We start from the raw sequence: 22,842 nt of genomic DNA, 5'->3' as shown, positions 1-22,842 counted from the left end.
GAGGACAGATTTAGCGAGGTGGAATGCTTCAGTGTAGACTGATGACTCTTGGCTATTTTGGGGGTTTTCAAGATTGCAAAAAAGCTCCAGTACTCGGGAATTCCTCAACATTTTTTGTATGGATGGCACAAGCCCTTGGGCAGTGCTGGTAGTAAATCATTCATATACACAGTCTCTCAACAGCTCTCAACAACAGACCATCACAACAATTGGCTGTTAATGGAAACAATACATAGATCTGCTAACCGCTTAGTCTTCACAGTTCGCTTTGTCGTGTTAATGCCGATTGACGATTTCTTCTTCCTTATTTACTTTTAATTTATTTTGATTGAAGTTTGATCAATATATATATATATAATACACCAAAAAATGGAATTCGACTCTGCCAAATTTTCGTCTTTAATAAGACTTCTTCAGGGCAGACAGAAGAAGGTGAATCGTTACAAGCTTATTTACATCAGAATAGTGGCGCGAGACGCAAAAACATTACAACTGATAAAAACGCGCATTTTCTAGAATAGCGCGCGCTATGGATAAAAAGAATTTACACATCTCTACGTGGGTTCCTACTACAAAAAAAATTAACCACTATTAAGACCCCGCGGGTAGATAGACTTATGCCGATAAGCCCACTGGCCTTTCCTTTCCCTAAGCTGAGCCTTAGAGTTACACTTATCTATAAGTTGTACCATAACATTATTTAGACCTAAATGATTGTCGCAATGAAAATGTTGATAGATAAGGTCATCCTTAACTCTTTCACTAACCGGTAAACTAGGGTGCTTATCTAACCTACTTTTATGATTATTAAAACGCTTCCTTAAACTATTGATAGTAGACCCTACGTATTGCTTGCTACACATAGAGCAAGGAAAGAGATAAACAACAAAATCTGAGTTACAATCCAAGTCAAAATTAATGACATATTTCTTATTAGTAAACGTACTGCGAAACTCCCGCCCTGTCTTAAGAAAGTTACACACCCTACACCTTTTACCGCCACACTTACCACAACCTCTAACCTGAGTACTATCCTCTTTAACAGAGGAGTGCACCAACATATCCTTAAAACTCCTAGGTTTCCTATAAGCCACCATAGCTACCTTACCAATAGCACCCCTACATCTACTAGAAGATTCTATAACTGGCTGTAAATTACGAAGAATACCAGGTAAATTAAGTAAAGCTGGGTGAAAAGTGACTACAAAAGGTACACGATCATTCTTACCTTTACGCCTGTCTTTCAATGTGTCGTCCCTAGGAATACGTCTAACCCGGTCAACTTCCCTCCCCACAATTCTGCTGTCATAACCCCTATCAACTAAATAACCTTGTAACTCTAATACCCTCTTTTCGAAAGAAGAGTCTTCCGAACATATCCTACGAATACGTAGTGCCTGCCCAAAAGGAATGCCTTACAATCAGAGGGATGACAGGACGTATACAAAGATATTGATGCTTATCAGTAGGCTTACTATACAGATCTGCAGAGATAAACCCATCCCTAAGAGTAAGTGAGTAAGTTTTCGCTTCTAATCTAGCACACAAGAAAGAAGATTCAAATCCGTAAAAATGTATGAATGTACAAAATAATATCGCCAAAAACCGTCATCCTACGAGCACCAACAAGGATGGATAATTAAACATTAGGCCTGGGCCAGACGCTTCAGAAAACAAACTGGATTTGAATTTTTGATTGGCATATCATCACACTATTTTTTATATCACACCATGCTTAGAGCATGCCTAGGCTCGAATAGCAGAAAAATATTGCTATGTTATTCTGGTGCAGATTCAAACCGTGTTCTTGAAAACCTTTGAATATTGTTCTATTGATCATTAGTGTAATTCTCTTTTTAATAATTCATTGGGTTTTATATTCTTATATACACTAAAATTTAAGAACTTCGTTAAGATATTCAGCCTTAAAAACTGTCCCAAAAATAAGAACGGCCCAGCCTCACGATCTTATAAAAATTTAAGAAAATCGTTATGAGCTTTAAAATGCTCCAAAAATAAGACGGACCTGCCTCCAATGAGGCTTAAATACCTTATACCAAGTATGCAGCCATACGTGAAATTTTTGCCGTGTCCAATAGCTTTTTGAGGGATAAAGCAAAAGTCATTAGTTTATGTAAATGAGTGCGCTCAAGCGAAAAAAGCCGTTATAAAGTTTCTTTTATACCTAGCATTAACTGTTTAATGGGACTCTGTTTTATGGGGCTTACAAGCGTTCTGAATCGGTTAAAACTTATCATATGCATTGAACCTTCAAAGGCTGTCCACTATACAGGTAAAGGAATGTTTTCTGGCGCCATGTGATACCCTTTACGTAAGAAAAATAGCCATTATTTCAAAATTATGTGTGTCTATCAATATTGCTAAACCCAAATATAGAAACATCGCGAAAATTATAATTAATTTTATGGATTTATTTTTGCAAGTTGTACTAATCGGGAATTTCTTATGTTTTAATGAAAAGCATACTACCCACTCCAAGTGATCATCACAAATAAGATTTATGCACTTTTGTTACTTGCATACATCCATATTCATTGTAAATGCTGCACGGTGGCGAATCCATGGGGGAAAAACTTTAGATATAATGTATGATAAAGCACGTGAGTGTACAGGGAGGCTCTGAAAGAGACTCTGAAATTACCATTCAAAGGTTAAATGGTATAGCTAGAAAGACTATAGACAGACTGTAGAAAAACTAAATGGTCTGCGTAGGCGTGGTGTAGACATGGTATAAATCAACACAAGGTTGAAAAAGTGTGTTGAACGCCTCTGTGAAACAGGGCAATTGCGCTGACACCTATCTATCTTTTTAGCAAAACAACCAATCAAAATTCGTAGGCGAGATATTGGTGGCAGTCATGTGCTGATTGATATTCTACTGCTGAGCTGACTTCACGACGGGTAAACGCCAAGTTTTCCGTGCGCGCTTCATGCTGTATTAAAAAGCCACCATAGGTACACATGTGATCGAATTCTACAGTTATTTAATTGTACAACCTATTGTTTCCTATTGTATTGGTTAATAATGGCCAGGTCACAGGTCCAGTAATGCAGGGTCTAATCACTAGACGAAATTGGTGGTCCGCGTTCACCTTCGGTTGGGTCGGAGATCTTCTGAAGAAAGGCAACACAAGAACAATATGCAACAAAGACCTGGGTGATCTTGGTGAAAAAGAACGAGCAAGAAACCTCACAAAGAAGCTTGAAACACAGTGGGATTGTGAGAAACAGCGGGAAAACCCGCGGTTATGGAAGGCGCTATCACGGCTTACCTCTCCTTGCGAGTATGCATTCTTCTGCTTCACTGGTTGTACTGAGTCGCTGTGTCGAATATCACAGCCGATATACTTGGCCATGTTCCTCCAGTCGCTATCACGCATGTCTGCCAATGACAACCGCTGGCAAGGGATGCAGTGGGCACTGATATATTTGTTCGTCATGTGCGTGAATTCGTTTGTCATGAGCTGGGCGACACAGCAATATCTCTTCGCCGCCAGTCACATGGGCATGATTCTGCGCGTGGCGGTAACTGGGATATTATACAAAAAGGTCAGATACACCTTGGAGCGCAAGCGCAATGCTTTATCATTCACAGAGTGGATTTCGCAATGGAAACATTTCTGATACATTTTGATCAAAAACATCATTTTGATGTTTTTGCACAATATCAGAAAGTGCGATATAGGATTCTCATTATAAGTAAATACATTAGATAATCATGTTGATATCGAAATGAAAGACATCACGGGGAAAATAGTGTCACATTTACCACGTGCTTTCTGGCGATTTCACGTGGAAATCACGTGATTTTTGCAAAGACAAGTGTTATCAGCTTGCCCCCAGTGCTTTTTTCACTCATCTTTTTGCCATCTTCCGTTGACGACGTATATATTTATGTGCGTTATTTGTTACATTCTCTTTATAGGTGCTTTCCATGAACCAGAAACAAATTGGCAATGTCACCACTGGTCACGTGATTAACCTGTTATCCAATGACTCGAGAAGGTTTGATCTTGTATGCAAATACTTGATCTACGTCATTCTTGCCCCATTGGAAATACTTGCGGTTGCCATGGTAATGTGGCATATGTTTGGCGTAGCCTCGCTTGCCGGACTGCCTTTTATGGGGTTTGTGATACCACTTGCGTTAATGCTTGGGAAACTCAGCGGAAAGCTAAGAAGATGCACCGCTGAACAAACAGACTCAAGGCTCAGCTTTATAAGTGAGGTGATTTCAGGAATTCTATTGGCTAAAATGAACGTCTGGGAGGAGCCTATTTTGACGGAGATTGACAAGCGTAGAAGGTAAGATTGCCTAAAATTAAGATCAAATCCAAAGTCATTTCGAGTTAACAGGATTCTGCCCTATATAAAATGGTGAAATAAAAACAGAAGAAGCCCCTTGCCTTTTAGGCCACAGCTGCTATTATGTCTAGGGTGTGTTCGACGCATTTATTGTTGTTATTCCAGGCAAGAAATGCGCTATGTACGCCAGACAAGCTGCATCTGCGTCATACTCGAGCAAATGTACAAGTTCTCGTTGATCTTCAGTAACTGCATCAGCCTCGTTACCATGGTGTGGGTGGGCGTGTCTCTTACACCTGTCAACGTCTTCACAATCTTATCCTTCTACGTAAGCTTGCGGCAATCAGTCACGTATTACTGCTTACTTGCCATACGCATGCTCTTTGAGTGCGCGGCTTCTTTGCGTAGGATCGAGCAGTTGTTGGATCACGGTGTAGACTCCTTTGTCGACAAACATGATCAATATAGATTGAAAGTCATAGAAACTTTGAACTCTGCGTTTTCTCTTGAGGACAAACCAGCCTCGCTGGATTCACGATCCGACTGTGCGGGTATTGAATTTGTCGATGTTAGCTCTTCTTGGGGGATTTCACCCAAGAGTTCTTTGTCTCGGTTGAGCTTTAGGATCAACCAAGGTGGGTTATTGGCTGTGACTGGTCCAATTGGTAGCGGCAAGTCCACACTTCTCCTCACAATACTCCACGAACTTCCAAAACACAGGGGTCAAATATGGAGATCTGGGCATGTGTCGTATTGTCCGCAGAATCCTTGGATCTTCACTGGAACGATACGGGAAAATATCACTTTTGGCTTGAAGTTTGACTCTCTGTTTTATAAACAAGTAGTTGACGCATGCGCTTTAGAACACGACTTTAGGTTTCTGCCTGAAAGGGACTTGACTGTTATCGGAGCCCGCGGTATGACCCTGAGCGGTGGTCAGTGCTCGCGCATCAGCTTGGCACGCGCAGTGTACTCTCGCGCAAGTGTAATTTTGCTGGACGACCCTTTAAGTAGGGTTGACGCTGCGGTTGGGCGCCATGTCTTTGATAGATGTATACTGAAGCTTTTAGGGCAAACCACCAGAGTTGTGGTCACACACCATTTGAAGTGCTTGAAGGCGGCTAATCACGTGATTGTAATGGAGGACGGGATGATTCGTGAGCAGGGAAAGATGGAGGAGCTTAAATGCCCCCAACTTGAACACTGGGTGACTGAAGACCACGAAGTGACCGAGAAACAAGAGATGACTTCGGGTAAGCTGGCAATAAATAGAATCTGTGTATTTATTTTCACCTTCATGTCCCTACGGCCAATTATGTCAAGCCATGGCCTATTGTCGTTCACGCAGTTGATCGACATATTGTCGTATTGTCGCATGGTGTACTGTCGTTCATTTAGCTCTATGCTCCATATAACCGCATAGCGTTATTGATAAGAGGTACCTTGACTTGTAGCCAATCCTTAAAATACCTGTGAAGCAACGCTGGCTCAAACTGTGCTAATTCTATTTGGTATTATCTTCTAGAGCAATATGACATTTCGCATGATAATTCTATTTGGTGTTATCATCTAGGCCATCTAGAGCAATATGACGCTTCGTATGATAATTCTATTGGTGTTATCATCTAGAGCAATATGACGCTTCGCATGATAATTCTATTTGGTGTTATCATCTAGAGCAATATGACGTTTCGCATGAACACCCCAAACAGTACGCGGATGAGGATGACGTCAGTGCAGCCTCCGTCTCATGGAGAACCTACTCACGATATTTCCTGGCTGGTTTGCCTGTGGTGGGCTTGATCGTACTGGCTGCTTTAATCGCTCTGACTCAGGGTTAGTATAAGTGTTGTACTATCAAGTTACTGTTTCCCTTAGCCTATATGGCAGTTTCCTACGCAGTCACCTCGACTTTTACCAACGGGCTTAGACCTTTTCGCGCACGCACCGGATAAGCGGTAGCACGAGAGAATAAAAGCCTTTGCTGGCATGGGACTGCAACACAGGCTAAGTCTTCCCGGGTCTAAGCGGATACCCAAGTCGGCAAGGTGGACCTCAGGTGGACCGAGCCGTATAGAAGGGTCCAGGTACTTGAAGAGCCGGGCAATCGAAAAACGTTTTTGAAAGTAGGATGATCGATTATTTGAGATTTAAAAGCTGCATGTTCGGAAGATCGTTCTCTTGAAGAGAAGCATTTCTTTGTCACTTCCACAAGATTTGGCGCTCGTTCACTGTTTGTGAAGGTGGCTAAAAAAGGAAACAGGTCACACGCTTTCTTTCTTAGCCGGGCCTAAAGAAGGCCAATCACGCCGTCATTTTCTGCTCCCGCACATACCGAGTCACACAAAGCATCCATTTCCATCGGCTAATTCAAGCATGTTGCTGAGATGCCTTCAATAAACTATCGTAATTAAGGTATTAAACTTCTATCGTGGGTGGTTATTTTGAAATTCTCCTGTAAATAAACCGATGGATTTTCTATTATAAACAATAATTAATGAGAGGTTGATCGACATTCTTTAAAGACGAAACCGCGCTATAAAAGGGCCTGTGCCAGGCGTTTGTCACCTTCAGTTGTCATTCACTCTCCGAACAGACAACAGCTCCCGGTAGCGCTTTGAATAACAATGCGAATGGAGAGAAATATTTTTTACTCTATCCTGCTTGTATTATTTCAAATTACAACAATTCATAGCTTAAACTCTACTAGGAATATTCAAAAGGTTTCCACATACCGCGTTTCCACGCGCTCGCGATCTCAGTCTCGCAATCTTGGCAGCTAAAATATCTACATTATAGCCTATAAGCGACCCCTGCAGAATTCCTCCTTTGAAAGTAAACCTGTAATATAACAAAGCTTTTGTAAAAAAAAAGTTGTTCTAACCACTTAATAAAAGGATGAGCGAATCGCACGATACAAGCCGCGATTGATAAATATACTACCGTTGCGCAAGTCACGTTGCAGATTCTAAGTTGTAAACAGACGATCTAAAAGCGAAATAATTTTAAAATCTTCAGGAAAATTGCTATACTGTAGGACTTAATTTCTCGTTTCCATTTCTATTCTTGCTGTTAACGGCTAAAGATTGTCAGTAGAGGCATGGTAACTCGACAACTCGCCTCTCATGTAGCGCATTCCGTATAGGTAAGTTATTTCAAAAAATCAATGAATAACGTCCTGAAATTCTTCAATAGCTCAATAGCTTCAATAGCCGAATCCCGAGGGACTATTGCACGCATGTTCTATACTGTTTAGCAGCTGTAAAGATATTGTGGGCTCGTAAACATGGCGGATACAAGGACGATTCATGAATGGCCCGGAGAAATCGGCGCGTAATTCGAATTCAACTCCAAATCTTGGTCAAATTTTTGCGAGAATCAGCTCCTCTTGTGCTTCTAGATTTCATATGAGATGTATAAGTCTACTTTAAGTTTCTAAATTTGTTGTATTTTAGCCTATGAATTGTACGATATATGAGCAAATCAAAGCAATTTATTTTCCCGCTTCGAGTTCCGTTACCACCGGCCATCTTTACTTCGGATTTGAATTCAAAAGGTGTCGATTGTGGGCGGTCCTTACCCTTTTATAGCGCGGTTTCGTGTTTAAGGATGATGTTTTACACGCGAGTGTTTCGATGTCCACCACTCCAAGGTCAGAATACTCGCGTGTTTACAAATCAATGATAGTTCTAAATATATGACTAGCGTAATAATTTATCTTGAGCCTAATACTCAATCAATGTTTCCTTCTCATCCCAGTCTCCTATATCTTGACGGACTGGTGGCTGTCACGGTGGGCTAACCTCCGTTTAGCGGATCAAAAAAAGATCGAGCCAATCGCGATATACGGTGCTCTGATCGCGATCACAATCCTGCTTGCTGTTGGTCACACCGTCATGTTCTTCGTTGTCGTCCTGAATGCCTCGCAGACCCTCCACACGAAGATGGCGAATGCCGTTCTTCGGGTCGCCATGAACTTCTTCCATGAAAATCCCACCGGTCGAATACTGAATAGATTCTCAAGGGATATCGGTATCATGGACGAAGAGCTGCCAAGGCTCATGTTAGATGGTATACACCATACCACGTTCGTAATTGGTGTCGTTATTTTGTCATTAACCGCGAACTATATGGTTTTGATAGCGGGTGTACCGCTGGGGTTAGTATTTGGTCTCCTAAGTAGGTATTATCTAAAGACGTCGATGGAGGTGAGTCGACTTGAGGCTGTGAATAGAAGTCCAGTGTACTCGCACTTCTCCGCTACTTTGCAGGGTCTTGTGACCATCCGCACAATGAAGATGCAGCGGCGATTCCAAGAAACGCTTTTCAGGTAAAATAAAAGTTTCTTAGGCACTGTTCATTTTTTATGGGGGGGGAGGGGGTATATGGGTGAAAAAAGATAATGGAGCACAATGTTTGGGGCTCAGCCCAAAGTTTTGCTTCTGACTTCCATAGGCTTGTCGAATGATAGTAGCTATGCCATTCAGTTTTCGAGTTGTTTGAGACACTCGTTTGAGACACTAAGATAGGATCCCAGAATCACCAAAAAGCCCTTTTTTGTACTTTTCAGATACCAAGATGACCATAGCCGCGCGTGGTTGCTGTTGCTGGGATGTTCTCGATGGCTAGCACTAAGACTTGAATTCCTGTGTGTGCTGTACGTGGCAGCCATTGGAACCGGATCTGTGTTGCTCTCGACAGACCCAGGCGAGTAACAATACTTATTGTCGATCTGCTTGCCAATTTCTAGCACAATTGCCTGTCTGTTTCTCTAATACTAGTGTTTGTCTGTATTTCTAGCACAAGTATATGTCTCTAATTCTAACACAAGTGTCTGCCTGTATTTCTAACACAAGTGTCTGTCTGCATTTCTATCACAAGTGTCTGTTTGTATTCCTAACACAAGTGTCTGTCTGTATTGCTCACAAAAATGTCTGTCTGTATTTCTAAAACAAATGTCTGTCTGTATTCCTTACAAAAGTGTCTGTCTGTATTGCTCACAAAAATGTCTGTCTTGATTCTAAAACAAATGTATGTCTGTATTCCTAACAAAAGTGTCTGTCTGTATTGCTCACAAAAATGTCTGTCTTGAATCTAAAACAAATGTATGTCTGTATTTCTAACACAAGTGTCTGTCTGTATTTCTATCACAAGTGTCTGTCTGTAATTCTAACACAAGTGTCTGTTTGTATTTCTAACACAAGTGTCTATCTGTATTTCTAACACAAGTGTATGTCTGTATTTCTAACACAAGTGTCTGTCTGTGTTTCTAACACAAGTGTCTGTCTGTATTTCTAACACAAATGTCTGTCTGTATTTCTAACACAAGTGTCTATCTGTATTTCTAACACAAGTGTATGTCTGTATTTCTAACACAAGTGTCCGTCTGTATTTCTATCACAAGTGTCTGTCTGTAATTTTAACACAAGTGTTTGTATTCCTAACATAATTGTCTGTCTGTATTGCTCACAAAAATGTCTGTCTTGATTCTAAAACAAATGTCTGTCTGTATTTGTTACACAAGTGTCTGTCTGTATTTCTAACACAAATGTCTGTCTGTATTTCTAACACAAGTGTCTGTATTTCTATCACAAGTGTCTGTATTTCTAACACAAGTGTCTGTATTTCTATCACAAGTGTCTGTTTGTATTTCTAACACAAGTGTCTGGCTGTATTACAGCACTGGCAGGTCTCGCCCTTACCTACGCTATTCAGCTTGGCGGTATCGTGCAGTGGGCGGTCCGTGAATTCACCATGACACAGAACCATATGATATCCGTGCAACGCGTCTTATCCTACACCAGCCTGCCGAGTGAGCCTGGGCATGAAAGCAAAGGAACTCCACCACGTGACTGGCCTTCCAAAGGAGCCATTCGATTGGAAGATTTATCATTGCGGTACAAAGGAAGCACATCATTTGCATTGAGTGATATCAATATTGAAGTTCCCGCAAATGGCAAGGTCGGGATTGTAGGTAGAACTGGCGCGGGAAAAACCTCAATTCTGAACGCGCTTATGCAAATAGAAGAAATTCAAGGAAGAATTGTCGTTGACGGGATAAATACTCGCAACATTAACATCTTCAAGGCGCGAAGCTGTATATCGGTGATACCGCAAAACCCAGTGGTATTCAGTGGCTCTTTAAGGCGAAACCTTGACTTCTTCAACAGGCTGACAGACGAGGAGATCTGGCAAGCGCTGAGTGTGCTACAACTCGACAGCTTTGTGAAAGAGCTACCAGGAAAGCTTCAGTTCCATTTAGCTGAGTCCGGAAGCAATCTGAGCTGTGGTCAGCGACAATTAATAGGCCTGATGCGCGCGTTTCTGACGCGTAATAAGATTGTTATTATTGACGAGGCGACAGCTAATGTGGATATGCATACTGAGCGGGTCATACAGGGGGCGATCAAGCACGCATTTCAGGACTGCACTCTGATAGTCATCGCGCACCGCATCCATACGGTGCTAGAGTGTGATAAAGTGCTAGTCATGGATAGCGGACGAGTAGTCGAGAGCGAGCCACCACGTGACCTACTAGATGCGCCAGATACTCTGTTTTCCAATCTGTATAATCTTAGTTGCCATGGAAAGTGAAAGGTATAAAAAATTTCGTTTAGCATGAGTGGGGTGTTTACAGCGGCGTTGAGCATTTGGCTGAAACGTCAAATCAGCCGCTTGACGATTGATTATCCATTAGCCAAAATATCATGTTTATCTGTACAGGCGCTAACACTGGATTGGCTGGGGGTGGGATGGGGGTGGGGTGCGAGTCATTATATGGAAAAAACATAATATTTAAGAAAAGACCAACTTTTTTGCCGTCAAGGGGGTTGCGCGCCCCCTGTGTTAGCGCCTGCTGTTAGCAGCTATTTCAATTAAAGTTTTGGGCGCTCAAAAATCTATGTGCTGTAACAAGAGTGTTGCAATCAGAGTATTCAGAGTTTATTTTAATACATCAGGGTATATTTATAGTATACGTGTTCTCGACTTCCTGACTGCTAAGTGCCTGAATCCTTTTCAGACGGAGGAAGTCATCAAGACCCACGCACTCTCTCCCATAAGGTCTTTTCAAAAGAGCAAAGCAACATCAAAGATAAGCCAAATAAATCAGACAGCTAACTTTTCATTCACATCTTAGAGTTCAAGCACAGCAGAATACACAAAAGGTCGCCTGCTATCCTTAATAATTCCGCTGTCTTCAGCTATAGGGATGGTAGAGTCTTTCTCATACATTTCATCATAGCCTAGGTCGCCAGGTTTGCGATCGCTCACCAGGGTCTAGTCCTCTAGTTATGTTTATCCTTGCCCCTGGGTAATGAGAGGGGTGGACCTTGGCGCGCGAGGCTGGGAATGAGTTTGCCGCATATGCCGAATGCGAGGGGAGAGATCTGAATCGTGAGATGCTCTCCCTCCTATTCTCTTTTCCCAGGCCCCAATAATAATAATAATAATAATAATAATAATAATAATAATAATAATAATAATAATAATAATAATAATAATAATAATAATAATAATAATAATAATAATAATAATAATAATAATAATAATAATAATAATAATAATAATAATAATAGCGGAGCCAGCGCGGCTGCAGGCCGCGCGCGGAGCTCCATAGGTATAGAAATATGGTATAGCTATGCGACTTGGTTTTGTGGTCATCGCGCGGTTACCCTGTGGTGTCACAATCCATCCATCCAGTCAATCGTGCAACTCCCAGACCCCACTCGATCTTACGCTGTTGTGTGTTTTTTACCGCCTCGCTTTGTGCTGCAAAGTTCGTATGTTCACAGAAGAAAGGCAGCTTGAAAATACTATTCAATGAGAAAATAAGCGGATTCAAATGGGTTGAAGTTTTTGAGGAAACGTTTTGTCTGAAGTAAGAGGAAAAGAGAGGAAAAGGCTTTGGATTGATGTCTGTTTTCAGCTATAAAAACCATTCACTTGTGTTGACGAATTCCTTGCTAGCAGAAAGATCACGGTTTACAACAAAAAGCGAACACAACCTCTAGGTGACAAACATAAAGCGACCAAAAAAAACACACTGCCAAGGTGAGTTTTTGACGATGGTTTGTATTGAAAATATGACATTTTTTTCATTTATTGTTGTGCTTTTATAATGCTCGTTTGTTGGATTTTTTCCCAAAACCAATCGCTCAAACTAAAACACCGTACCAGCTTTAGTATGACGTCAAGACGACATATCAATGTCATCTATCCTTGTTTTGATTGGCTAAAATACCATCTACTTGAATTCCGATTGGCTTATAATTTTGGCACTTGAATGGCTTTTATTCAACTGACAATCGCCAAGAAAATGTTAACTTCGTAAATACTTACTTACAAGTTCTATTAATTCAGGCGTATATTCCTCACGGTAAGTAAGAATTTAACGACAAAAATACGTAGTAGTCTTGCTACTGTATTAATGACACTTAGCTTGCTCGATTTATACATATGTTTTTAGAGTACAGATGTTTACAAGCTTTCATTTTCCTCCAACACTATTCCAGATTGGAACAGCCTTCCGGCACCACAGGCACCCCAAGGCTACTATCAGTGGTTTATAAAGGAATGTATGGGGGAATTTATATGTTAGCGAAAAAATACTTTATCGTGAAAAATAAAACTTTAGACCATGTAATATTGTGTTTGAGTCTTCCTTTATTTTAATTATAAAAATATTTTTATACAGAGAGAGAAACACAATTTGTGGCGGGCTTCAAACTCGCTCTACTGACATTCTATCGGCAAAATTAAAATTACAAGATAATTTGTTCATCGAAAATAAAATCCAAAAATGCAACCTACATATTTTTTTTGCTCAAGCATATATTGTCTGCATCTTGCATACTAACTAATGTGTTTATTTATTTTTTAATTCAAATAGTTATAGAAAATTAGTAAGGTTATATAATGGGATGATGAAAATATTAACTTGAAAGAAAAACAAATACCCAAGTTAATTGTTTTCACTTTTATTTAGGTAAAACCAACCAAGGACTACCTGAGGGTCATGATTGATGCTAAAGGCTGGAAGGCATAAGAATAGGCAAATGTAGCCGGGATTACTTACTTTGACTTACAGCAGGTATAAGTGTAATAGGGTTTTTAATGCAAGATGCTTTGTGTCAATGATACTGTAAATCTGTAAAACATTTATTATCAACCTGAAGATAATGAGAAAAGGGGAAATGTTATGAGAGTGCTCAATCAAGTTGTTGCATTACTGTTAAAGTTTTTATCAAAAATATAGTCCCAGTTTATTTTTTTAACTATCTGACTATTTTTATATGCAATTGATAATTATTTGCTGTTTCCCCTCTGCACCCTGAAACAATTAACGTAGGTTAGGTTTGAAACTAGACATTTTCATTTAGCACTAATCAGTAATATCAAGATTTTTTCTTTTAACTTGTTTCCCAAGTCAATTTTTTCTCCTCCATTTGATTTCATTTAATTTTGTAGTAGCATTAGCATGTGTGGATCCAGCTGCAGGGTTTCTGTAAAAATAAAAAAAATAAAGAAAGAAACAGCAGGCCGCCATGCTAAGGGGTTGGTTCACCAAAATGTTATGCATGACTGAGGTATATATTTGTGGATTTTAATTTCCTTGGTGATGGAGTATCACTAGTAAGTGGCACCTGAATGTATCTAACTATATCATTCTATCTTTGGAATGCTGTTTCACAATTATTTGTTTCTTTGCAATGGCAAAGCCGGTCAGAATGTAGCTTTGATGCAAGTGTACATTAATGGAACTTCTATAAAAGGGTTTTTATTAGGGCAAGGTACTTACTTAATAAATTATAAAAAGATAATAACAAACTTGTGCTTTTTCAATAATAAATCTGTAAAGAAAACAGTTTTTATATCAAACCTAAAGGTAATAGGGAAAGAGGAAAATGTTTGGAAAGTGCTCAGCCAAGCTATTATTGTATTTTTGTCATATATTTTTTTAAAGTAGATTCACATTTTTTTCAAATAGTCACATTTCTCCCTTTCAACTCCCCATTGACTTTCTGTTTATTTATTGCTCTCTAACCCCAAACATAAGTCCATTGCATTCATTTTTGAGTGGCTAGTATGGGTGGATCCAGGGTTTCTAAAAACAACTGGCCAAAGGGTGGGTGTACTAATATGTATTAATTTCAACACATTCTTCTGAATAATCAGTTGTAGTACATGGAACCTACAGTATGGCGTTTAAATCTTTGGAATGCTGTTACATCCTTGATATATTCTTCACAAGGTCAAAGATTGTTATACTGTTTTGATAAAAATAATACGCATAGTGGAACAAATAAGAATTGACCGTTAGACACTTGAAAAATATTCTCATCAACTAAGGTACCTTGAACTTTGACAGCCTTTTTTACACCAAGGTTTAGTACTTTCATACTGCATATTTAATATCATTGAATGAGTGCTTGCTTGATCCATTTGAAGGGGCCAACACAATTCAAAATTACATGACAGTAAAATTGCTTTTTTAAAACTCATTTAAAAAACATTCTTTCAATGCTGGCTCCGCTTTTAGGCAGTGCCTAAATCTATATATCATCATTAATAACCAATCAAAGCCTGTGTATTATGACAGAAAGAACCTGAAGGAAAATATTTAAGAAAACATGGAAATGAAAATAATATCCTATACGCAACAGATAAGGAATCAAATATTGCAGGAAATATCACGTTGGGCCACTATCCCTATCATATGTTGGACCACTATCCCTATCATATGTTGGACCGCTATCCCTATCATATGTTGGACCGCTATGCCTGTTGGACCGCTGAAGAACTGCGAGAGTACAAGGGTATTCCCTCTTGACGAGTATCAAAAAAAAAAAACTGCGAACAAATCTAGAAATTGGTAATCGAGATTGCGAAAAAGTAATGAAATAAAATATATGAGCATTGCAATTGTAAGCTAAGCGAAAATTTTAGGGGCTATTCGGGGAGCGAGTGGTTTACATGGGAACATAGTGGGATTGCAATTAATATGATCCTATTACTGCCACTTGGGTGACATATGGTCCAGGCTAAACCAACTAATCGCCGATATACACTTGCTCCAAGCCTGCGTTTAAATAGCATTTCAATGCTGTTTTTTTCACATTATTCTTAATAGTGTCGAGGCCTTTTTAATTTTGCATTTGGTCAGTATATAATTATGCGTTATGTGTTCAGAATTTTGCATCGAAACTCTTTTTGCGTTTATTGCAGGTGATCCCTTGTTTAAGAGTTAACAAAATAGAGGAAGCGCAAAGCAATGACACAAAAGAGCTAACCGATGGACCCCTCCAAGGAGGCCTTCCTGTTTGTTATTGAATTAAAACTAACAATACAATTATAGCTCGATAGATACCTTGTTTTTTAACAGAAAGCGTCTGTAATAGCTGGTTAATACAACAACACACCCGAAAGCAAGTTTCTGAATAGAATTTTCGTTCTTTCTGGTCATGGAGGAGAGTCTTGCGTGCCGTCATCATATTTCATCTGCTACTAAATGCACCTGCTTTGAGAAAGAGCACTATAGCTTCTCCACAAATCAAGACTCTATGGAAAAACCGAAATTCTCCATCGACTCACTCCTGGCGAAGAAATGCAGAAAAGAGAAAGATACAGCTCGTTATGGGGAGATGCATCGATACCACCCCTACTATGGCATGGGAAGTTCCCTTGGCCAGTCTACTAGCCGCCATTCAACACACATTGGTAAGGGCAGGTCTGCGCAGCTCAGTACTTTTTAAACTACAAAACATCTAACTGTTTACTCGGGTTTCTACGCTGTACTTTTTATCCATCGTTCTAGTCTCTTTATTATTCTTAGCCCATCGAGTTTTTTTTTATCGTGAAACGCTAAGTTCAGTTCAATAAAATATTTCTCTGGTTTTGTTTCTTTTGCAACTTTCTTTTGTGAAGTACAAGATTTTTTACTTGAAGCGTATTTTGCGGTAATATATTATTGAATCTGTTTGTAGAAGCAAAAATTACTCTGAATTAGGTACCATCAAAGATGATTAGCTAATATATTATCTCATTACAGAGGTAATAACAATTACGGGCTCAATTCCTTTTGCTAAATGCTCTAATTATTACCATAAGCCTTTGGTTAGCCCCAAACCTAAAATTTAATTGGAGGTGGTTCTGTCCTATTGTTATTATATCATTTTCATCTTTATAATATCATACATTATCATATCTATATCCTGGGGAGTGAAATAACTAATGCTGACTTTTCATACCCAGTTCATGTCACAGTTTTCAAAATTGTTTATGCTAATCTCCTTTTCGATCTGTTTCCGCTATTCAAGACGCCGACTGCGGTGATCCTGGTTCCTATAACTTCTTGGTTACTAAGCGGTTACCACTCAGTTACTAATGGCAGGGGGGGTACTTGTCAATATTAAATAAAATTCAAAATAAGCTATTTCTGCATAGAATAGGAGAGTACGGCTGGGAATACGTCAACATAATAACAGCGATTTTTGCGCGATTTAGCGGATTAAGGACTAAATTTTTATTATTAGACATAAGTCTGGGATCCACAAAAAAAAGTTGCTGTAAATAGTTTTAGAAACCATATTTTAATATGGCATTATTAAAATAATACCTATCCACCGATCCTGGCTGATTTTACTAGGTAAATACTAGGTATTTTTTGTATCATTTCGAAATGTCTTAAAAAAGTGCCCTCCTGACCGCGATTAATAACCGAGCAGTATTAACTGGGGGATTAGTAGCTAGGATCACCGCGCTTTCAAGATCTCTTTTTCTACTACGTTTATCTTGTTTGTGTCAGAAATTCAGACAGGATCTCCTTAACAAACTGCCTGCTGTGTCTATTCAAGAATTAGTGTTTTCAAAAGAAAAGTTCTCGCAGATGTTTTTCATAAGCGCTTATAATCGTGCTAATTACGATAGATGGCTGGGTGATTTAAACACTATTCAGATTATTGCTATTGTTCTCTTAACCTGATGCTATTTTCTTGCTTAGACGAGGATTCCCACGATGGGGTCTGGTTACTAGAAAAGCCAAAGCGCATGCGCACAATATTCACGATGGAGCAGCTGGAGCGAATGGAGAAGGAGTTTGCCCACCAGCAGTATATGGTGGGGACAGACAGGTGAGGGAGGGGGGGGGGGGCAAGTGAGGAGGGGGGGCAGACAGGTGAGGGTTGGGGGACACACAGGTGGGGACACACAGGTGAGGGGGGGAAGTGAGGAGGGGGGGCAGACAGGTGATGGGTGGGCGACAGACAGGTGAGGGGGGGAAGTAAGGAGGGGGCAGACAGGTGAGGGGTGGGGGACACACAGGTGGGGACAGACAGGTGAGGGGGGGGAAGTGAGGAGGGGGGGCAGACAGGTGATGGGTGGGGGACACACAGGTGGGGACAGACAGGTGAGGGGGGGCAGACAGGTGATGGGTGGGCGACACACAGGTGGGCGACAGACAGGTGAGGAAGGAAATGGGGAAAGACAGGTGAGGGAAAGGGGGGAGATAGGTAAGGGGAAGGGGGTAGGGGGGAGAAGGCGGCAGGCAGGTGGTATCAGGCCAGTTCGCCGACAAGCTGTTCGCCGACAAAAGTGGTTGTTTCGCCGACACGCTTTTTTCGTCTAAATAGGAGTCTTTACTTTCTACAGTGACTATACTGCAGTGAAGCTCGTTTTCTTTAAACAGAGAAGTGTCTTAAATCAAAACTCAAATCATCATCAAACCGCTATGAATAACACGATCGCGGACACGATCATCATCATAAAAGCATGCTAAAATTCGCGATTAGATACAGATTATTATATAAGTTACTGCTTTCGAATCGACTTAAAGTCGCATTGTCACCAGTTTACTTCAGGAGGTCCGACGGAAACCTCAACCGTTAAATGACAAAAGAATCTATCAAAATCCGAGATATTTAACAAGCCATCCCCTCTAAATTATCAATCACATCCTCAAAGAAACTTCCAATAGACACACTGCTTTCAGTATTTACTGGGATACCTGTGGTAGCCCAGTTATAAATTGCAACTGTTTTTTTTTCTGTGGTCCCGGGAAATCTGCAATGTTTCGCAATACCCCAAGAGCCTTTGCGTCATAGTCAATACTTCGCTTGTTCATTGGTCAACTAAACCACGTGCACCATTCATCTGGTAGCTTATTGGTAACTTGAGATGTACGAGATGTACGTGAATTCTAAGGATGCCTTACTCTTTACTCGTCGGAGTTTTGAAGCCATAGACGAGGAGATCTCTGTGTTAAAGACTTGTGGAAATTCATGTCAATTTGAATTTTTACCTCGTATTTCCTTCGTCGATTCATGATACGATTAGTCAAAGACCCGACCCGTACGGCCGTAGAGAAAGAAACGAGTGTTCGGGAGCTTTCTTCAAGGCCAAAATTTGAGGTGCTTTAGCTTTATACACTCAGGAATGAAGTAAAGTTAATTACGTTTATTTCTTATGTGCATTTTGTATTTTGGTGGGAAAACGGCTGATATTTTCAACAAGGGAATGCTGTTGAGACCCAAAATAAATTGTGGCTAATAATCGCGGGTTTATTGGAACAATGAATTAAACAATGATATGTAAGTACTTATTTATTACAATACTTACTGCTACTAAATTAAAAAAGAGAGAGTTTGTTTTTTTGTATTATTTCTCATTATTACTGTTCCTCTAATGCTGCTGCTTCCTAAGTGATGCTCTAAAATTCGCCATGAATATGCTAATATCTTAAAACATTTTTTGCTTAGTATTCAGATTTTATTACAAACCCTTATAGTTAGAAAATAGCAAGGTCCACAGTGGGAGACCGGAGTTCCAAGAAAGGAAGAAGCAGCTCCCATTCGTGTCTATATATCTGTCTTCACATCTGTTTCTATATTTTTTTAAATTTCAAAGCAAATACACCCAAGGAATGTTTGGCCATATCCCCCCTACATCCATGGTATTCTAGAAGTTAACCAGATAGGCCAGATAGATTATTTGTTTGACAATTGCTATATCCTAAAAACTGTTTTGACCCCCCCACACACACACACACACAAATGTGCTATCACTTATAACAATTTTCAAACACATTTTCTATGACAGTGCTCTGCTGTGGATTATATCTCTTTCTATGTAGTTTATGTGTATGCTAGTGTATGCTCTCTACACTGCTGTATGATAGCATTTGGTAGAAATTTACACTGTAAAAGATAGGACAATTAGTCATGTCCACTTTCATAGTGAGTCCCCCCCCCCCAATCAAACCTGGAGAGTTGGTGCTTCTTACCATTCTTGCCCCAATCAGTGTTATGATATGGCATTTATAATTGAAAATTTTTACAAATGTTTTTAGTATATCTCAGGCAGTATTATTATGGCCAAAAATATTGTCATACATATACACAGGTAACCCATCAGGTATCCCAGTCAGCCCTGCGCGTTGAAAATATTGTTTGAAATATTTTTAGCGTTTTTTTTTTTGTTAAAAATCATCGGAGATTGTTACGTTATCGACCGGAAGTAAACTGCTGACAATGCGGCTTTAAGCTCTAACGTTTACCCCAAACAACTAGTTTGCTTGTGAGATGCAGATTATTTGTATATAAGGAGGGATTGCAATAAAACGTGTCGGCGAAACGTCCAGGGTTGTCGGCGAACAAACCGCAATTCCAGGCAGGTGATGGAGAGGGTAGGGTAGACAAAGTTCTTGCTATTATCAGTACTCAGCAAATTGATAGGGCAGAGAATATGGAAGTGTGCAATGGCGTAGGAAGCAGGGAAGGCTATATTCTGGACACGGTTTTGTGACTCTTAGGAAAATCTATACGCATTAGCGAAAAGTTATCAGACAACAACAGTGGATTATTATAAATATATTTATTATCTGATTATCGCTTTTAGATATTTCCTGGCCGTCGAGCTTGGATTGACAGAAACTCAAGTTAAAGTCTGGTTTCAAAATCGGCGAATCAAATGGCGTAAACAACTCCTTGAAACCCAGCGGCAGCTCAGGACTGCGAGGAATGCCGAAAAACAGCAGACCGAGGAGGACTTGGACTAGACACTGTCACGTCTTGAATCACGTGATCAATTAACTCCTCCATCGTACCCTTGTAAAAAATACTAATGGACACTGTCAAAATGTCTCTTATACCATTTTGGTGTTGGTTCCTATTAAAAATAGACTCGGTTGTGAACGTCAAAATACTAGTAAATTGTGAAAGAGCAAACCAGCAAATTAAATGTAGATATAGAAACTTGAATAAGTACGGTATAGAATCCGTTAATAGGTTGATCAATTGGCGTTGGCGCATCCCCATTTAGATAATTGTTGACTTTTTGTCACACTTTTGTTCAAATACAAAGTCAATTAATTCAGGATAACGCTGTCTATAGAGCTTTGTTTTGCTCTAATGAGTTGTCTCTGAAAGTGCTAGAATGTTTTACTATTATCCGCGAAATCAAAATCTAGACAGTTTTGGAGATGTAGGAAATGAATTAATTTTTACCTGTCTTCGTTATAGCTTGAGATTTACACAAGATCCGCGTGTAATTTAGAGAAAAATCATAGATTCAGATAGAAAATCCAATGTGAAGTTAAACAACAGATGAATCTTATGCTGTATTTGTCATCACTTTTCCGTTTCATTTTTTTTCCTGTCGGGACTAGCTGACTCCGATACCCCGCTTACGTGTACAACTTCGACCACCAGTCGACGAAAAAAAAGGTTTGTCAGCTGCTTTATATATTTTCCCTTTGAAGATTACAAAACAACAGTCTATTATATAGATTTAGGCACTGCCTAAAAGCGGAGCCAGCATTTTTTACTATCAAAATTTTGTAGAATTAGAGATGTTCTCTTCTCCCCCCCCAATACACAAAAACAACAACAACAACAATAAAAATCAGCAGGGACATATTCCAAGACACAAACAAACGTCCATAGCAAAAGGATTTTGGACTTTAACTATGAATCATGTTTCAAACCTACCGGCTTTCCCAAAAAAAATGATATGAAGATACTCAGGCATCAGTGTAATACGGAATCCCAGGCCGGCCACCCTTGAACTTTAGTTTGAATTTCACTTGTGACTTCAACTATCAAATTCAGTGCAATCTGTAATTGAACTCCAACTTTCAAATTGTAGTCTATCATCGAATTCTAACTTTGAAATCGCTCTCCATTATCGGGCTACAACTTGAAAATCAAAAACAGACTCCCAAGTCGCAACGCTTTTGCTTTTCAACTTCGCTTTTGAAAAATACAACTCTCTCGCTCGATGACAGGATCTTCAATTGGGTTCTGGATTCTGGATCCTAGTTGTGGATTCCGGATTCCATGTGGGTTTTTTTTCCGGTGGATTCCGGATTCCATTTTTGTTTTCCAGGATTCTTGTATTCCGGATTCCAGCTTAAGTCTTCCGGATCCTAGTCTGTGGATTCCGAAATCCAGTAGCATGGATTTCGGATTCCAAGTTTCATTTGTCACTCTCAAACTCTCAAACCAAGCTCGCTTTTCATCTAATACTACTCTCAAATCAAACTCTTAAAGCACTTCTGCATTTGAATTGTAGGAAAATTGTTCTCATTTTGCTCTCTCTCTCTCTCTCTCTCTCTCTCTCTCTCTCTCTCTCTCTCTCTCTCTCTCTCTCTCTCTCTCTCTCTCTCTCTCTCTCTCTCTCTCTCTCTCTCTCTATCTCTATCTCTCTCTATCTCTCTCTCTTTAAAATTAAATTGTATTTTAACGCAAGCGCAAGCGGAAGCGAAAGACAAGTGAGAATAGGTCAAACACAAGCGCAAACGCAAGAAAATCAAGCAGCGCTCAAGTGTATTAAGGCTTGGATCCTAAGCTAAAACAGTTGAAATTTTAAAAGTTGCCTTAAAGTGAGTTAACATTGCCTTAAATGCACCATTTTTGGTCAAAACATCAAACTCGGCAATGTTAGCTGATTGGTAATGTTTTATTTTGAGTAATGACGTCATCCAGCCGATCACGTGACTTTTGCAAATCAATATTTCCAAAAATTCTGCGCTGGTGGATACGCTATAAAAAAGAAAACATCGCATGTTTTTATGTTCCTTTGAAACACATCTGCACACTGATGTCTTAACCGGCAAGAAAAGTTTTATCTGTTTGTCACAAATCAACATTTTAATTCGCAGCAGGTCACGTGACTTAACAAAATAATTAATATCTTGTTAACGGCAGAGAAAAGTTTGGATGCTAAAACGCTATCATATGACACACATAAAGTCAACACTTATTTAGTAAACATCTTTGTCCAAGCTGTTTTCCCCACCGGCGGAAAGGCAAAAAACTTTTTTGTCACGTGATCTATTATGTGACGTCATCACCAGCAAGAAAACATTACGAAAATGTTAAGGCCGTCGACTTTAATCATCTTGCCAAAAAGAACGAATTTAAGGCGATGTTAACAAAGTTTATGGCAAAAAGTTATATTCGATCCTAAAAGCGTTCTCTTGCGCTTACTTCCCAGCGAAAATCGGTGCGGTGCGCTTACGCT

General features: G+C 39.8%; 2 protein-coding genes across 4 annotated transcripts; both read left to right on the top strand.

Moving 5' to 3' along the window:
• Positions 1-3,069: 3,069 nt before the first annotated feature.
• On the top strand, positions 3,070-11,760 carry LOC116616947 (ATP-binding cassette sub-family C member 4). 3 transcript variants are annotated; one of them, XM_048729476.1, is made up of 8 exons: positions 3,070-3,570; positions 3,947-4,326; positions 4,492-5,580; positions 5,996-6,162; positions 8,086-8,656; positions 8,897-9,033; positions 10,007-10,923; positions 11,348-11,760. In XM_048729476.1, the coding sequence occupies exons 1-7, from the start codon at positions 3,070-3,072 to the stop codon at positions 10,918-10,920; spliced, it is 3,759 nt and encodes a 1,252-aa protein (XP_048585433.1). In that variant the 3' UTR covers positions 10,921-10,923; positions 11,348-11,760. The 3 variants fall into 3 exon arrangements, with proteins under 3 accessions (XP_048585433.1, XP_032235067.2, XP_048585432.1); XM_032379176.2 differs by lacking the exon at positions 11,348-11,760 and having other exon boundaries at positions 4,492-5,579; positions 6,004-6,162; positions 10,007-11,300; XM_048729475.1 differs by lacking the exon at positions 11,348-11,760 and having other exon boundaries at positions 10,007-11,300.
• Positions 11,761-15,210: 3,450 nt separating this feature from the next.
• LOC5510067 (homeobox protein EMX1) lies at positions 15,211-20,934 on the top strand. Its single transcript, XM_001630519.3, has 3 exons — positions 15,211-16,044; positions 17,327-17,456; positions 20,218-20,934. The coding sequence occupies exons 1-3, from the start codon at positions 15,789-15,791 to the stop codon at positions 20,375-20,377; spliced, it is 546 nt and encodes a 181-aa protein (XP_001630569.2). The 5' UTR covers positions 15,211-15,788; the 3' UTR covers positions 20,378-20,934.
• Positions 20,935-22,842: the final 1,908 nt, after the last annotated feature.

This window comes from Nematostella vectensis, chromosome 6, assembly GCF_932526225.1.
Source record: "Nematostella vectensis chromosome 6, jaNemVect1.1, whole genome shotgun sequence".
In the NCBI taxonomy this organism is placed as follows: Eukaryota; Metazoa; Cnidaria; class Anthozoa; order Actiniaria; family Edwardsiidae; genus Nematostella; species Nematostella vectensis.
The sequence above is the reverse complement of the archived record's forward strand: the minus strand, read 5'-3'. Positions and strand labels throughout refer to the sequence as shown.

Excerpts from the sequence above, each read along its gene's own strand:
- LOC116616947 (XM_048729476.1), top strand. The coding sequence starts at position 3,070 with ATGCAGGGTCTAATCACTAGACGAAATTGGTGGTCCGCGTTCACCTTC. Across the intron at positions 6,163-8,085 it reads TTTAATCGCTCTGACTCAGG|TCTCCTATATCTTGACGGAC; the intron begins GTTAGTATAAGT and ends TTCTCATCCCAG. Across the intron at positions 9,034-10,006 it reads GTTGCTCTCGACAGACCCAG|CACTGGCAGGTCTCGCCCTT; the intron begins GCGAGTAACAAT and ends GCTGTATTACAG.
- LOC5510067 (XM_001630519.3), top strand. The coding sequence starts at position 15,789 with ATGGAGGAGAGTCTTGCGTGCCGTCATCATATTTCATCTGCTACTAAA. Across the intron at positions 16,045-17,326 it reads CCGCCATTCAACACACATTG|ACGAGGATTCCCACGATGGG; the intron begins GTAAGGGCAGGT and ends TTTCTTGCTTAG. Across the intron at positions 17,457-20,217 it reads TATATGGTGGGGACAGACAG|ATATTTCCTGGCCGTCGAGC; the intron begins GTGAGGGAGGGG and ends TATCGCTTTTAG.